The following is an 18581-nucleotide window of genomic DNA, read 5'->3' on the forward strand; positions in this document are numbered from 1 at the left end:
GAAACTCTCCTATACATACATACATATATATATATATACTCATTCAATGAGCCAATGACTTGATGTGGTGACAACTAATTGCGAGCCCCAATGCATGTGGGCATGTGTCAAAAATACTTACAAAAATTTAAAAAATTCTCCTTTCTCCTTCATGTGAAAGATCTCTCCTTCTCTTGCCAACCCTTCTCTTGCCAAGTGGGGCTCTCCTTTTTTGCTTGCCACATGGCAGGTTACAAGTAAAATATTTATAGAAGTGACATTGAGAATATTTGCGCCTTTTTTCTTCACCCATAATCTAGCTAGCTTAAGGATGATTATGCATGTCATGAAGAACGCATTGGTGATAGGTCTGATTTTCTTCTAATGTTTGCATATTTGATGTGCTATATGTATAGAGTCTACTTCCAAGATTTGAGAATATGGGTGTAGAAATTTTCACTCAACATTCATGGGCACAAAGTGGGGTCAAGGACATCAAACAAAAGGCATTGACTACTAGTACGGCATTATTTATACTCTTATGTAGCCTCATTAAGTGTGGTGCATTGGGCGTGCTAGGGATACAAGGTTATAGTGATCCCACTATTTAAGAATATGAGTGTAAGGACATTATACACACCCTTTAGGGGCATTTAGAAAGAATACAAGGGGTATTGAAGCTTCCTTAAAGTGTTGAAAAGCCTATGTTTGGACAAGAATAATTTGGAAATTTCACACATCCTTTGGGGGCATTTAGAAGGTGATGCAAGGGGTAAAGGTCTTCTATTCAAGGAAGTTAGTTTTGTTTTTTTGTCCAAGTTAACATGATGTTTGGTAACACTTGAGAGTTGTCTACATTCCCCATTAATGGTCCATGTGAGCAATCTTTTGTCATATTTGTGGGTCTTGTTTTTATTTCTATATTGAATAAAGGACCATGTTTATGAAAAAAAGAGTGTTCTAATTTGGAAGGATGACTCAGAAGGTCATGAAATCTACATTAACTCTAACACTCCATATGTTGTATATTCAATCTAAAACTATATATATTACATAAATGCAAAGTTCTAGACCTTAAAAAGTAAAATGGTTTTAACTATCACAATGTGCCCCCTCCCCTCTATGTGTGCCTACTTTTAGGGTAGCCCCACTCCTCCCCTCTATGTGTGCCTACCTTTATGGTAGCCCCACTGTTATGCCATATTTTTCCTCCGAAGAGTAGTTGAAGCTCTTACCCTCGTACTGCTTCCTGTGCTTCTCTTGCTTGCATGAGAGATCAATGGAGAGGGTGGTTTAGGGCATTCTACTTCATAGTGTTTCATTTTATATGGAGTAATGTAAAGGGAGTCAATTTCTCATGGGAGTTATGTGAATATAATATATTGAGCCATTTTTCTATGGAGTCTTGGGAGTTATGTGATGATGGCATAGGAAAGGAAGAGGGGGGGAGGGGGGGATTGAGAAAAGGAAAGGGAGGATGTAGGTACTCGTTGATGTGCCCAAAGGCCTAGGCAAGTGGCATGATGAAAAGATATGAGCACGCATGTATCTGGTCGTTCGTTCACAAGCGACGGCAACAAAATGGTAAAGAAAAAGCAGCAGCAAGTTGCCACTCGCGTGCACGCCAGCGATTGGAGGCGTGATGCCCGGCATCACGTGACAAGCGGGACTGTGCCATAAGTGGAGTCATAGCAGACAAGAAAGATCAAATTATTAGAAAACAGGGCCAAAAAGGCGATGGGCATGGCTCAAAATTTTGGGGGGATAGGAAGGAAGGGGGGGGGATCCGATAATCGATTCTAACACGGTCATCGTGGCGCATTAGACTAACAAAAAGAAAAGCGACAGAAAGTGCATGTCACGTTTGTACGGTGGAGTGTTTTTGGAGCTCCCAACAACAACTGTATGCACAATGTTCTCTGTCTTGCTAAAATGACAACCCTCCCATCATAACAGTTGACTCCATTGTAATTCAAATCTTAAGGGGAAAAAAACTAGGATTAAGGATGAAAATCTAATTCATGGTTATAAAACGACTCCCTTATAGCTGGTCAACTCGTGGGGGGGGGCAGATTCATTCTAGTGGCCACCCCCAAAAACGCACGAGCAAGGCCGTGAAATGCACAAGATATCAAAAAAGGAAATTTAGGTATGCCAAGAATGACCTGCTGGATCTTTAGGATCCGTGAAAGTTATTCTTTTACATATATAGATAAAGGTCAAGTAAGGGGGATTCGAGAATGGCAGAATTTATACCTGCCGCACAATGCCACACCATGTAGCTCGATGGTATAACATTCGATGTTCGCGTGCATTCGATGTCCCCAAAGATGTCTACAGTAGTGGGCTGCGTGATCTAAAACGATGCTGCTCAATCCAATTGACACCACATTCACCCTCGGTTTTCATAGTCATCGACACAGTTTACAACGTCCATGTCTAAGGTTTAGGTTAATAATCCACCACATCTCACCACCAAGGAGCTTTCATTCCTTTTTCCAAAGGGGAAAAGAGCATTTTGTGCGAAGGAGAACGTCTTCATTGGAAGCAAGTAGCACTCAATGCGTGATAGTTTTTGAGCTTTTTTATTGGGCTATCAAAGCAAGACATGCTTGACCTCTGCAGGACGAGGAGATGGCACGATGTAGTGGCAGGCACGCGTGAGATAATTGCCCCAAGCATGCCAACTCCTCATGATACTGTGTATGAACTCCAAATATGCTCCCACATGCCAAATCATGCCACCATAGCCTAAAACCTATCCTATCTATCCTATCGTAAGATGTATTTGCTTTGTCCGGCCACTTACTTGAAAGTACCACCCGGTCCCCTAGGAATCCCATGAATCTTTTGCTCTTCAACGCCTTTCGTGTCTGATGCAAACTCAAATACAGTACTTGATAACTACAAATCAATAAAAAAAATTCTATGTGCGATCCTCCCCCATCAAATCTAAAGTAAACTTCATCAGATGGCCTTCTAATTCCTATTTCCACTAGAGTATTGTGACATGTCATAAATAATATCGAACTGTCCCGCATGTTGTATGTACAACACGCTTAGGGTTGTTAAAAAGCCCCTCTCAACCCAACGTGTGAACATACGGGTTCGATGTTAATCACGGCTGCACGCTAATCCTTTTGAGGTCCAACAAATCCAAATTAAAAGCTTGAATTTGGTCTTTTGTGTGCAGTAAATTTAGCACACACCAAAAGGGTAGTTGTGGGCTCGAAGAAATCAAGTTTGGGGGAATCAAGATCAACTACAATGGGTTGCTGCTTGGCTTGTGATGGCTGCCCAGCGTGGGGGACATGATGGCCATGCACGCCTTTGGGGGTGGACAAGGATTGTGGGTAGGACCACGAGGGCTCTTATGAGAACCCCTCAAATGAGTACTACTTACGGTTGATTACAAATAATTCATTTGATCGTTATTTGGATTAGTGGAATTGTTAGTTTGGTTTCAGTTTGAGGCCGGACAACTTCTAATAGGTCCTGTCAAAGCGGAACATGGACGGACATGCGTGCCGGAAGAAAGGCCGACGCAGCGATTTTGCTGGACCGAAGCCCCAAATAAAAAAAGCTTTATATGTAATGATCAAATAACATCGTGTGAGCACATATTATTTTATTGATAAAGTACAAAATTTTAGATTTTTGGGAATTTCTACACTCGAGAATATCTTTTAAATTTTTTATATTAGGACCTATGGCCTTTTAATTTTAACCAACAAAGCGGGTGAACAAAAAATATGACCATCGGGTGCGGTCACCGATGGGGCGCCCAAGTGGGGTTCGTATGTGTGGGGTCCTCCATGGCAAGTTTCCAATCTTTGATCGGAGGGCCATGAACATACCTGACATTTGTGCGCGGGAACTACCTGGCGGACTAAGTGCGCGTTTTTGGGCCAGCGCGCGGTCACCGATGGGGCGCCCAAGTGGGGTTCGTATGTGTGGGGTCCTCCATGGCAAGTTTCCAATCTTTGATCGCAGGGCCATGAACATACCTGACATTTGTGCGCGGGAACTACCTGGCGGACTAAGTGCGCGTTTTTGGGCCAGCGCGCGAATACGCCCTCAGGCATGATGCTCTGTGGGCGTTCTACACGGCACGCGTAGAAGGAGCATTGACGCTAAGGAGGCGTGCCGGAGTACCCGCAACCCCTCACAGGCTCTCAAAGTAGTAAAAGGAAAAGGTATCACACACTTCATGCTAACCTTCGAGTCCCGTCAACCCACTTAATGATAACCTGAACCTTATCCTTCGACTTGATGCTAGCGTGCAGCACAGAAACCAGTATGCGCATGATCGTTGGTGACCTACATGGCACCCACCTGGTTGCCACGTTGGAAAAGAAACAGTTTGGAAAAGGTCATGCGTGCGAGTCCCATATAAGAAGGCAGTGGACTCTCCTCACAACAAGAAGCAGTCTGGTCGCTTCTCTCTACCAAGTATAGTCTCTTTGATTTTCTATAGCCAGCCTGTAGCCCTTCTTTGTTTAGGTTTGCCAAACCAATATGGCTGCCGATACCGCCTGCCTACCCGGATCTACTAACGTTGGGCCGCCGCCAAGTTATAACGTCGCCGCTAACCTTGTCCACGTGAAGTCCTCTAACTTTGCCAATGGATCACCTTTTCATGGCTTCGCTAACTCCTCCGGGTATATTACATCCATGGGTGGATCAGCGCCATCAGGACCAGCTTTAGGCCACCAACTTAACCATACCGCCAATTCTAGCGGCTCTTCACCCAATGGGGTGCAGCAGAATTCTTACTCTAACGGAGCCACGCCAGCTGCCGCTGTAGTTAATGGCGTTGCTGCAAACGGCCGAACCGCCTGCATCTCCAACTCCGTCCATGCTCCTGCGCCCGTCAATTATAATTCCAGCGGCATAGCAAGCGCTAATATCAATCATGCTAAATCCATTGGCCCTTTGGCGGCCATCCAGCCCCTGATCGACAGGAAGTGCAACAGTTGTAATGGACACCCGCCCGAAGTAGACAATGCTCAGGTTGAATTGACTGTCCCAAGGCGCCCATGTGTATGGTACGAGGAGGAGATCGATGAGAACTTCAGAGTGTGCTTAGGTCTTAAGCGGTTCGATCTCCATGCCGATTTAACCTTTCAGTTATTTTTTATGTTGAGTAGATTAATGGATTCATGAAACATTAATTAACATCAAAGGCACACCTGCTTCACATCTTGTAGATTACACGATGGGATGTACAAGGTCAATGTGTCATGTATAAGGAACAATATTTATGCCTTGCAGATCATAAGATGGCATGTTGCTTTAGGTGGTCAATGATGTCATATAGTTCAACATGCAAATTGTAGAAGCTTTCATCTATTTCTAAGTTTTGTGAGGCATTGTGTGATTTCAGCATTTTGCATACTGGAGTCAGCAAGTTTCAAGAGATTGCACTGCTAGACACTCTATCCTTTGGCAAGGTAACGTTGTTTCATAAGTTTTTTATTTTTATTTTTTTTCATGAGGTCTTATTCCATTCCTAATCCCACATGGGAATTTCACTCGGCTACACACACACCATACTAGCCACACACATACCCGAGTACCACAAGGTAACGTTGTTCTATAATTTATTCTAATGACTCACTTATTGAAGCTACCAATCTTTCTAAATTCTAAGGGGCCAATTCTTTTGCTAACCTTGCAGGTGCTCACATTAGATAAGAAGATGCAGAGTGCTGAAATGGATGAGTGGGTCTACCATGAATGCCTTGTCCACCCTGCAATGTTGCTTCATCCCAGGCACATTTTGCTAGAACTCCTCCCCTTTATGCATAGAGCTTATCACTTAAAACTCCTTAAGCTATGATGCAATCAAAATCTGAATGGTATCATTGATTGTGAAAACCACAGCCCAAAGAATGTGTTTATCATGGGAGGGGGAGAAGGCTCGACTGCCCGGGAAGCTCTCCGGCATCGTACAATCAAAAGTGTCGTCATGTGTGACATTGATGAAGTGAGTGGATGGGCCCATGATCTTTTTAATCTAGTATGCACACCATCATGTCAAGCACAAACACCATCCTGCTACATATCATCATATAAAGCACAAAGTACAGTACCACTGTACAACCCATCTTCTTTAAGCACCACCGTACAACCCACCTTGAAGCACAACCACCACTATACAACCCACGATGTCTTTGGGCATATTGTGCCTCTTAGAACATTATAGGATCGCCTACAGGGTCATCTGGCATGCCCACCTTGAAGCACAAGCAGTGAACACCACTATACAATCCAGAACTAACAAGTTCCTGGGCATATTGTTCCTGCCTAGTACCGAGCATCAAAGTCACCTGGCATGTGCCTATGGTGCTAACAAGTTGTCATGATGGCGTACAAAGTCATAATACCATCATTTCGCATGCTCTAGTTCATATATTGCCATGCTCTGCATGCTAAAAAACGATTTCCTTGTTTTTCCATGCTTGACATTAAAAAATGGCCAAAACCTACATTTTATTCTTACCTCGCAGGACGTGGTCAAATTCTGCAGCACTTATCTCACAATGAATAGAGAAGCGTTCCAAAGCAACCAATTGGAGCTTGTCATTAACGACGCCAGGTTTATCACCTTGAAGCTATAAAAGTAAATGTTTTTTTAATGATAAATCAAGTGCAGTTTAATGGATTTTGTGATGATCAATTATGGACTAACTTATGCAGAGAGGAGCTAGAAACTCGAAAAGAGCGCTTTGACATCATAATCGGGGACTTGGCGGACCCGATGGAAGGGGGACCCTGCTATCAACTCTACTCAAAAGGCTTCTACGAAACTATCCTTAAACCCAGGTTAAATCCTGGAGGGATTTTTGTAACACAGGTAACTGGCGTTAATTGGTGCGAGTAATATGATAAACTAGAGGTTATTTTTATCCTAATCAACGTCGAAGTTTCTAATTGCAGGCTGGCCCTGCTGGGGTCTTGTCCCATAAGGAGGTTTTCTCATCTATCTTCAATACGCTCCGGAACGTTTTTGCTCGTAAGTCTGCACGGTTTGCACAAATTTAATTAATAATATATGGTAGTGCAAGATCCTTTCGTGATTAGGTGGCTGAAATATTTGTCATGGTTTTATTTCGGTGTAGATGTTGTAGCTTACAGCGCGCACGTTCCTTCCTTTGCTGACACATGGGGATGGGTCATGGTGAGTGATAATTACGTTAATTATGTCAAATTGCCATTGACAATTTCCGCCATTAATTATCGATTTGTTGTACGTGACGCTGTTATAGGCTTCCGATCAGCCCTTCACACAAATCACCAACATTGAGGAGATCGATAGCAGGCTTAAGCAGCGCGTGGGAGGCGAGCTGCGCTACTTAGATGGTGCTACATTAAGTGCATCGACAGTGTTGAACAAGACTGTGCGCGAAAGGTCAACCTAAGACCTTAATTATAATAAAGCTCTTACATAATCAACGCTTAATATCTAAGGTTTTTGATATTTTAAATCAAGTCAGTGTTATGAGTGCTTCTTAAGGTTGGGATTTCTGATGTAAACTTCACTGATGCAGCTTAGCAAACGAGAAACACATATACACAGAGGATTCTGCTCGGTTTGTTTATGGCCATGGCAGAAGCACATCATCAGCAGCTCATTAAAGGGACTGCTTTCAACAGTCCGCAGATCAAGAAAAAAGTAAAAAATTTTAAAAAATGTTGGCCACCTTTTTGCTAGTAATTGATCGTGCAAGCATGGTTTTCCACTATTCTTGACTTTGTAAGGATATGGATATCATGGATGGCGCATTGTGCTCATGCTCAGGATTCTGATGCCCATGCAGCTATCATCCGCATGGTCGGGTTGATTTGGATAGCCGCCGATGATGATGTTGAGAACCTCCACTGTAAAGTCTATAGTTACCTCCTTTAGTCTCTCTATGTGAACCAAAAGTATGCATGCGACATGGCATAGCATGAACTTCTATGTGAACCAGAAAAGAAACAAACAAAAACAAGCCCCTACACAAGTCAACAAGTCTCTTCTTCATCAATACTCTCCTCATATACGGTATTTTTTTTCCTGTGTATCTACAGCTACATACTCAACATCATACTTTACAATGTAGTTCTTAGAAAGTTTTTGTGTCTAAGTATTTGAAGCTATATCTTTTGATTGACTACAAGATTCATTTTCACACTAGCTCAAGATTCGCTTTCACCTTAGGTAAGTTGATGTGTCATGGGGCTACTTATTTACATATTCTTAATTTTTGACATTAAAAAATGTTAGGAGATAGAGATAAATCAATGTTGGGTCCCTTTGTTTTATTCATCGTGTGGACCACATACTCTTAAACAAGGAGGTGGGGCTCATCATTTCATTATTAACGTTAGAAGTTTGAATATTAATTAGGTCCATCATCGGGGTTCTCTTGTCAATATTCCTCCAAAAAGTTTGTAATTGTCATGGGCCTTTTCTAAACATACAATCTACATCTGGGGTGGGGGATTACTTGTATGCATGCTTTAAAAAAAGAAAAACGAGAAGGGGCGGGGGAGAGGTATGGCCATCATGTAAAATTTAGATGATGGGTTTTAGCCTACCACCCTTGTCAAACAAAAGTGCTTTTCAAAAACCTATTGGTATTACAAACTTCCAAGTATGTCTTGTACACGCACAAACACATTGAAATATTCAACATCAAAACATAGTAATGAGCAAAATTCAAATCCTTGAGATCAAAACAGAGAATGAAACTAATGTAGTATAAAAACTAATATAGTACAAAAAGTGGGACCATGAAATAAATAGTGTCATGGGATTTAAACTTCATTTAAGACAAGATTTGAAACTGAGAGAAGGAATAAAAATGAAACAAATATAATAATGATTTTCTCATAATATTCTACAAAAATCAAACATCATAGATCTTGCATGCTTCCAAATTTTAAAGACTCTGTCCCATTCATCATTGGACCTATTAATGATACTCATTGGATCTTGTATTCCTTTGCATGATTCCAAATTTCAAAGGCTTTTTCCCATTCATGAGTGTCCATCATTGGACCTATTAATAATACTCACTATATCATTGAGTCTTAATGTTAGCCTAGTTGGCATCAGATCCTTTATGATACTTTGCATTAAAAAACCCCTCTCACATGCAACCATATTGAGTGTAATGACAATAAATGATGGCCATAGAATCAACATGTTGGAAAAGCTATCATGCAAATCCTCATCTTGCAAAAATCCCTCATAAGTCAAATATGAAGTGTCAAACTCATGACTTCTCATCCAATCACCAATGATTCTCCTTGCTTGATTGCAGATGTTACAAAAGTTCATCAAGCTATAACTTTGAATTTACTTTTCTTGTGGTTTTATCTTGAGCATAATGGCATAGACCCATGGAAATTGAAATTTGGATGTCATAAATCTCTTGGCCAAAGCCGCCTGCAAGCTAGGGCTCTAGCTTTGGGAAACAGAAGCCGGTATTCTTCAAAAAATTGAATAACTTTTGGGTGCATGTACCGTGTTTGGAAGATTCTAACATAATATGTACAAGTGTGATGTGAACACACCAAGGACCTATATACGTTCTTGCCTAAGTTTGGATCCTTCTCCCCAAAGCATCTACAATTATTTCTTATCCCTCAAGTGGCTTATCATGCATATGGGGTAGGCGGATAGTGTTTTCATCTAAGGATACCTTGATGTGTAGGGGGTGATGAATCAATGGTGGCACTAGAACACATTATTGAGATTAAAGGACGAGGGGGGGGGGGGTCTTTTGGGGCGACGAGTTGGGGGGAGGGAGAGGGGCAAGAGGTAGCTTAAGAATTGTGGAAAGTTTGAGATTCATGTTCCCTTCTTTAGATATTTATAATGTTTTGTGTTTAGCCATCCAATGCTATAGGGTTTATATTCCCTTCTTTAGATATTTATAATGTTTTGTGTTTAGCCATCCAATGCTATAGGGTTTATAACTGTAAACCACATGACTTATAAATAATTTAAAGATAATATATCACACTTTTTGAAATTCATTGAGTAGTATTTTTTCTCAGTAAAACTTTCAACCCCTTCTCATCTTCTCCTTGAGATGCTCTTTTGATTATCTTAGATTGGGCTATCCTCGTCGGTGGAGAAAGTATACCCTATAGTGTGTTGTTAACGTAGATTTTTTTACGTGTTTTGTGGCTCCTTCACATGCTATAAGGTTTTTGCAGACATCTCAAGGAAGTTCTTTGTTCAAACTTTCAATGTTCACTTTTGGGTTTTTTGCACTCTGCAGGCATCATTTAGTGTGTAGACATGGCCGTCGTCATCTGCGACATTGTATTTTGGGTTTTCTACACTGTAGCATTTAGTGTGCAGACATGGCCATTATCGTCTTCGACGTTGTATCTTTAATCTTATCATATTAACAACTTTGATATCATCGTCATCATTTTCATCGATTCCTACATTCCTGCTAGTAACATTTCTACACTCTTACCAATTTTCATACACTTTATAGGTTTCCTTAGTCATCAGTGATCCACTCTGGTAGCCATCTCGATTACATTCAGTGGGCATTGATAGTACCTGCAAGTAGTGATATTTATATTTTGTGTCAAGATTAATTATTTACAGGGTGAAATGGTAGGCAATGATGTATTTGGGATGCTTTTTTTCATGCTTCTGAGGATAAGCTTGACAAGACCAACTACCCATTGTGGTCCTATATGATGTGTCATGTAAAGGGATTTGAAAATGTTGTCATTGGCATTGAGGCATGCTCTCTCTTGCTAGCACATAATAGTACACATACTTTGGATGGTAATACTAGTCAGATGTAATTGTGTGAGTGTGCCTTTGCACCTCCCATAGTGGAGGAACAAGCCAAGTGAGATAGTAGGGATGCATAGGCACATGCATTGGTGACACTTTCCATGAAAAGGAGAATTATTCCTCATATTCACTCATATATTTTTGTGTCAAGATTCATTATTTATAGGGTGAAATGGTAGGTGGTGATGTGTTCGGAATGCTTTCCATGCTGAGGATAAGCGTGATAGGATCAACTACCCATTGTGGTCCTATACATGATGTGCGTGTATTAGTTGTCACTAAAGGGATTTGGAATGTTGTCATTTGCATTGAGGCATGATATATCTTGCTAGCACATATAATAATACATGTACTTTGGATGGTGATACTACTTTAGATGTAATTGTGTATGTCTTCCTCCCATAGTGGAACAAGCCAAGTGGGATAGTAGGGATGTACATGCACCTCGGGGGGTGCACCTTCAAAAATCACGTGTGTTTAAAGGCATATTTTAAAACCCCTTTGTAACCTCTTTCCCCCTATTTTATGCATACCTCCTGTTACTTTTGTGGTATATTATTATAAACCTTCTGTATTCTTAAAATTTCAAGCTCATACATTTTTTCTCCCTCCTATAGAATTAATATTTAACACTAGTTTTGTCCTAACGTGAGCTTCATCGTATGAATTGTTCCTAGGTTCATTTCCCCACACGTTCATTCCCTCAATGTTTTGCATGACAAGAGAGAAGTCATCACATCAGTAACATACCCAAACAAGATATAAAATGAGTAAAAGCCAGTGTTATCTTACCTTGATTTGTTTTGAAGATCGTAGTCTATGTCCATCTTTGTCGTTTGTGCTTTGAGCTCCATGGTCATGCACGCGCCTAACAATAGGACTCTGAACGTGAGAAGACCCGCAAAAGAAGTTGAGGGAGTAGAACCCACCAAGAGATGATAGATTTGAGCTTATTACTGCGGATGATCTCCATGGTGAGCCCTTTGTTCAAGTATGGTGCAGGTAGCTATGAAGGAACTTGACATGTATGCATCACCAGACTGCTCATCAGATGCTTAGGAGAGGCTTATGGCTATGTATAACCCGACCATGATTTAGGGATGTGGTCAAGTTAGACCTTGTCAAACTTGAGTCGAAGCCTCTGAAAACACAGCTACAATAGGCGACTGGTGTGTCCAATTCAGGATCTACAGTTATGTGCACATATCTAGGTACTTTTCCCAGGTGCCTATATGGTTAGTATGCCAATTGGAGTCATGGTTTGCTTGTATGAGAAAACCCTAGTAGATTCATGTCTATGCAATTGGATCTCGGTTTGGATGATCTACATGGACACAGTGAATGCGGATCCACTTGGCAGCTTCTGCAGTGCAGGTCGATCAGAAGGTCAAAGATAAAAATGGCAACTATGGCCACACAAATGGTCACATGGAGTTTGATCTTGGTTGGATAGGTTGGCCTTGGTCTACACGACATGTTTATGCCATGCCCAGGTGCCTCAGGTGCCATACCGGACTGCCAAAAGTGTCTGACGTTGGCTTGTACATGGCTGTTTTTACAGCCAATTTACAACCAGCAAAACAAGAGACATTTTGGACGTGATGTAACTTTTTCGTGTGATAGCTCAGACAAGAGAAATGTAGAAGACAAAAGTGAAGGACTTTTATAGCACAACAACTTTCTAGTTCAAATTAGATTTGAAATTTTCATCGTTTTTGAGTTATATGTGCACGAACATGCCCTGTCGGTCATGGTTCACACTTTTGGTATTGTTGGTTTCCGACATTGGCAAGGGTGGGCTGCACAGGTGCTTGGATGGTTCAATTGACATCTGACTTAGTATGTGTCTAGGATAAATGAAGTGTGGTCCATATGTCTATCAAGTCGGATCATGGTTGGTTGTTCTTAGGTCATGGATCGGCACCCACACTACCTGAAGGTAGTAACACGCTAACTCACAGTAACGTGCTGACTCACTTTCTTGGCATTTGGTGGCATCTTGATGGGTGTAGTGGCTTCATTTTGGGGCTGTAGGTCTTGGGCAAAATATCTCCTACATGAGGAAACCCTAGCTGGCCAAAATGGTCACCGTTGTTGTTAGTGCTACACCGGGGGCTATGCATTCGGGTGTCATACATCCAAAAGTGATTTGCAAGATTTGACAGGCGTGGGATGTGCATTAGGTTTAAGGATTCATGTCCATGCGATTGGATCTCGGTTTGGATGATCTACATGGATGTAGTGAATGTGGACCCACCTGGTAGCTTCTGTAGTAGTGCGACTGAAGGTCAAAGATAAAAATGGCAACAATGGCCACATGGATGGTCAGATAGAGTCTGAACTTGGTGGATAGGTTAACCTAGGTCTGCACCACATGTTTATGCCATACTCGGGTCCCATATCGAACCGTCAACTAGGTCTGACGTTGGCTCGTACACATGGCTGTTTATAGCCAGCTGGAGAATTTTTGGATGCAATGTAACTTTTTTGTGGTAGGTTGGATGAGAGAGATGCATAAGAAATAAGGGAAGTACTTTTATAGTACAACAACTTTCTAGTTCAACTCAGATTTTATTTTTTCACCATTTTTAAGTTATATGCATGCGAATAGGCCCTCCTGCTCATGGTTCGCACTTTTGGCATTGTCGGTGTCTGACATTGGCAAGGATAGGCCGCACATGTGCTTGGATGGTACAATTGATGTCTGACTTAGTATCCAGGATAAACGAAGTGTGGTACATATTTCTATCAAGTTGGATCATGGTTTGGTCGTTCTCATGTCCACGGATTGGCACTTGCTCGGCTAGTAACACACCGACTCACTTCCTTGGCATTTGGTGGCATCTTGGTGGCTATAGTGGCTTCCAATGTTTTACTATTTGCTACCACTTATTTGAAAATTTCTTATTCCTAAATTTATGTGTAGACTTGTAAGAAAGCTCTGTGCTTAAGAGAATTGCATGTTGAAGTCAAGGAGCCAAGCTAGGACGTTTGTGACCGCACTATAGATATGGATTACAAACGCATACATGCATGCTAAAATGATTATGTTCTATTTTGAGGATCCCATGGTGATGCTACACATTTCTCCATATGTGGAGAGGCCCACTACAAAGGCGATGTACAAGGCACGATGGTCCCTAATAAGGTATTATTACATTTTCCCATTATACCTCACATCCTTCAAATGTATTATTTAGCAAGTTTATTTTGCGGAGCTCATGACATGATGTACACCACTCCACTAATGGAAAGATGATGATACCTAGGATTCATCCACATGGCATTACATAGAGGAGACACAGCTCAAGATCTCTTTGGAGCCGTGACACTTATTTACGACTTGGGCTTTGGTGAATCCTTTTGGTGTGAGGTCAACCACATGGAGCACTTGGTCGGTGTGGTGGTGGTAGTAAACTACAATCTACTACCATGGAAGGCCATTAAGAAGAGCCATGTTTTTCTTTCTCTTCTTGTCCCTAGAAAAGGACAAGGTGAAGAAAATGGACATCTACCTTGATCCCTTAATTGAGGAGCTCGAGTTTTTATGCCGTGGGATCCAAGTGCATGATATGTCTCTTGTCCAATCGGCCATCTCGTGATGCCGAGGTGAAGGGAATTTTATTGTAAATCATCATCATGACTTCTCAAGTTTAGGCAAGGTTTTTGGTAAGCTTATTGGCATTGTGTATATCTTATTGGATTTCACTCTACTATAAATTGACTCTCATTGGTCTATGTGATGTATGGCTTAGGTTTGAGCACTTCGGGATATCATGCATGCCCAATTCGCTTGTTGTGGCATCAAGACCGGATCATCTTAAGAAATTAGTTTGAGAACCATCACTGCTTTCTCCCTTGTTCCCATATACGAGTTTTGTTCCTTCTTAGAAGATGTTCCACTGCACCCCATGACCATGGCCGATTAGCAAATATATTGGAATGGAATGGATAGCACCCAAGATGAGTAAGTAGTCCATCACCTCTTCGATCCAATGTACATCTTTAAGAATGTTTCCTCCAACATTTGGGATCACTTAATTGGTACATGGGATACACTTGGTGTGCGAGAAGACATGAGATCGCTTGATCAACTCCCTGACACATAGCTGGTGGGTGCGGGCAAATGGGAAGCTGGTCTTACCAAAGGCAATTGGGAAGAGGGTGAAAGATCAAATTTTCTCTTTTCGGACACCGAGGGGACTCATGTGTTCATGATGGGTTTCAAGTGTTCATTGAAGGGTGCCTTCTTATAGACAAAAAGAAGTGGGGATATCCCCAATTATATGAGCTAAAGGCCCATGATTTTGGCACAAAGTCTTACAACTATGTTGGAGTCTTTTTCTCATTACATCTATGGATGCATTAATTTTTCTATGGTCTTATGGTTGCCCTTGTTGTATGTGCCTTTTGATGTAGTTTATCCTTCCCATATGAATTAGTGGATATGGAGATAGCAAAGTATGTGAGGCCATCTACAAGTTGGGGCAAGTAGTGAGGCGAATCCTTGGCCTTCTCTCAATCATATTGGCTTCCCTAAGCTCATTTTCTCTATGTGCATTAAGTATGTGTACCCTACTAACCCATGTGATGATGTATGTGTTGATTGTCTTGTAGATTCATAAGTTTAAAGGAGATTGATCTTGCTTGTCTTGATGGGGCCATGTCTCATGGCTATGGAGTGTTAAGAGATGTCAAGATCAACATGAGCTGACACTCACGGGGTGCCTGCATGACCGTTTGACATTTACATCACTCGCGGGTTTGGTAGCCGGCACCAACATATCTTCACCAGAGATTCTACAGCTGGACTACACCGACTAGTCCACACCTACCCACTCCACTTAGCATGTTCACATTATAGACCGCTTGTATATACTCTATTATGTGTGTTAGTCACTTTATCTTCTTTGTAGATCTCTTTTGTTGTGTGAAGAAGAAGAAGAATTTTCAACCTCTCACCTTATGTGTTCTCTTCTAGGGTTTGTGTGAGTGTGTGTGTGCTTGCAAGAGCTCAAGCTCTCTTCTCCCTTGCATCCATTAGGAAACCTTTGGACATCTTTTGGGCCCTTTGCTAATGACCCTCATTAGCAATGGACCAATAGGAAGAGAGGAGTGTGCACATTTGGTCTCCTCCAAAAGTAGGGGGCAACTAGGATTGTCTCCCTCATTACTACATTTGTGGGGTTCAAAAAGTAGGGAGTGGTCTTCATAAATTAGGGAGGTGGAGTGCAAAAAGTAGGAGGGTGCCATAAAGCAAGGGGGTAGCTTCTAAAAAGTAGAGGGCTCTACCAATTTTATCCCCATCATTCTCATGGGTCAAAAACCCTAAAAAATAGGATTTTTCAAAAAAATTCAAAAGTGCATTTTTCCCTCTCAAAACCCAACCCAAACCATATTATATCAAAAAAATTAATTTTTCACCTTAGATTTCTCTCCCTACACATTATTCTTCTCTCTAATGTCATCCTCTTCACCCCAAACCTCAAATCTCCATAGCTCATTCTCTCTCTACTGTGCAACCTTCTCTCTCTCTCTCTCTCTCTCTCTCTCTTTCACTCACTCTATACTGTAAGCAGATCTTCAACCTATCTTTCTACTGTGCAATCTTCTCTCTCTCTCTCTCTCTCTCTCTCTCTCTCTCTCTCCTCCTTCCTTCTCTCTACTGTGCTCAGATTTGCAACGTTCTCTATCTCTATCATGCGCGTGTGCACACATTCGAATCTTCTCACACACAACCCACATCTACCTCCCTCTCCCCAACAACCTCTAATCTATACTATGCAATCTTCTTTCTTTCTCTCCCCCCTAAAATCTTTCTAGCAGACACACTATGGAGGAGGGTAGTGTATCTTTGTCGAGGAGAAGGCTAAGGGACGAGGTTGGGGCTCTTCTCATGTATAATACCAGGGATGAACACGTCTTCTTTGAATATAGGGAGGGAGACTAGGCTGTAGGGAGGGGGACTAGGCTTTCAGTACTAATAATTACATTTGTCCCTTTAAAAAAGTAGGGGGTTTAGGGTAGGTATGGTCCCACCATTTTTCGTGGCTCAAAAAATCCTTAAAATTTTGAAATTTTCAAGATTCCCCCAAAACTCACTTTTCTCCCCAAAAACCCATCTCAAATTTCATTGTAGTCAAAAATTTCATTTTCAAGTCTGCTTTCCCTCTTGAACGTCCAAATTAAACTCTTCCTCCCTACCTCTTCCATCTCTATCTCATTTGCCCAACCCTAATGAAACCATCAAGCCTGAAACCCTAATCTGCATAGCATCTTCACGCTTTCTTTCTCTATCTCATTTGCCCAACCCTAATCTTACTACTATAGCTTCATAATTGATATGGCTGCACCACCACGAAGAAGACCAAAAGATGAGATTGAGGAGATCTCACTGTACAATAAGAGGGATGATGATGGTGCTTGGGTGAGAGAGGCATTTCGCAAGGGTGCTTGGTTTTCCTGCAGCTTACCACTATTGGTCCGCACACCGAGTTCGACGACGAGATGTGATGGAGCTTCATTGGAAGGGTCATTTAGAGGGATTCAAAAAATCAAGCAATGGAGACCTAGTGGCCATTGTACAACATGTGTACACACGGTAAGAGACCTACATCTTCGTAAACAAACTCGATTCCCATGTAACTGTAAGTATCATAGGGAAGGAAGGAGGCTTGTGATATAGCTACATCTTTCATGTTTAATGATCTTATTTTTGGGTTGTAGATATTTTTCCTTCCAACTTGGCAGAGGAGCAACCATTACGAAGCCTTATCGAAACATTTCAAGCACTCCATGTAGACATTGGTGAGGCATTGTTTTCTTGTAAAACTAGTGCAGACCTTCTTAAGGAAAAGATCTTCTTTTAGCCGCACTCCTATGTGGTGCTAATGCATGACGGTGGGTTTGGTAAGCTAGAGATCATCACATCTCCTCTCCTCTCTTCTGTTGAATGGCCAATTCCTGATGCTTGGACGGTTATGGTCATGAAATCAAAGATGCTTTGTGACATACAAGGATCTTTGAAATTTGCAAAGCCATCTCGATTTGTGGGTCTCAGTTGGGTATGTCCAATTCATCTTTTTGTTAAGATGTTCAATCAATTTACTTTCTCACAAACACTTACTATGTTTGTGTGCAAGAAAGTACTAGGTGATGACATGGTTGCCTTGCTTGGAGAGTAGTGGAACATTGTAGAGGGGCAGCATAAGGATGATACATTCAAGTGTAAAATATTAGAGTCTAGTGTTACATTTTGGTATCTTAAAGCTCGTGCTACCTTATACATCCGCTTTTATTACGAGCTGTGAATGAAGAAAAATAGTAGTTGGGTCCCACTACAAGCAGATGAACAAGTTGTTTTGTCTCTTGACATATGCGTTAGGTTACCCAATGGTGTGGTGGAAATTGTAAGTGCAAGCAGGCATTGGAATCTATTAAATATTAGGGAGCACCTCAATATCATGGGAAGTGAGGATATAAGTGAGGCATAATTCAAGGTGAAGAATAGAAAGATTTGAATGCGAATGGAGTCGAAGACCTTGGTAGATGCTGATTGGGAATATGATTGCATAAGGATGACTTAATAAGAAAGCTTTGGAGTTTTTTTATGAAGTCTATTTACTCTTGGGATTTTGTGAATTTACGTATGTAATTCATCAATGAAAAGTTTTATCTTGTAATTGCTGTGTCTTTGTAAATTTTTATGTTGTTCTTTTAGAATTACAATATTCAGACCTCTTTTTATGAATCCCTTTAAGAGTTCTAATATTTTCCTTTTAGA

At 41.3% G+C, this 18581-nt stretch overlaps 1 protein-coding gene across 2 annotated transcripts; it reads left to right on the forward strand.

Moving 5' to 3' along the window:
* Positions 1-4380: 4380 nt before the first annotated feature.
* LOC147627938 (spermidine synthase 1-like) lies at positions 4381-8124 on the forward strand. Of its 2 annotated transcripts, XM_086814909.1 has the most exons (11): positions 4381-5078; positions 5366-5432; positions 5660-5754; positions 5866-5968; positions 6492-6580; positions 6682-6838; positions 6922-6997; positions 7104-7162; positions 7251-7393; positions 7533-7657; positions 7803-8124. In XM_086814909.1, the coding sequence occupies exons 1-10, from the start codon at positions 4498-4500 to the stop codon at positions 7618-7620; spliced, it is 1458 nt and encodes a 485-aa protein (XP_086671035.1). In that variant the 5' UTR covers positions 4381-4497; the 3' UTR covers positions 7621-7657; positions 7803-8124. The 2 variants fall into 2 exon arrangements, with proteins under 2 accessions (XP_086671035.1, XP_086671034.1); XM_086814908.1 differs by having other exon boundaries at positions 4382-5078; positions 7533-8124.
* The last annotated feature ends 10457 nt before the right edge of the window (positions 8125-18581 follow it).

The sequence above is a fragment of the Cibotium barometz genome, chromosome 20 (assembly GCF_041138505.1).
Source record: "Cibotium barometz isolate CiBa-2024 chromosome 20, ASM4113850v1, whole genome shotgun sequence".
In the NCBI taxonomy this organism is placed as follows: domain Eukaryota; kingdom Viridiplantae; phylum Streptophyta; class Polypodiopsida; order Cyatheales; family Cibotiaceae; genus Cibotium; species Cibotium barometz.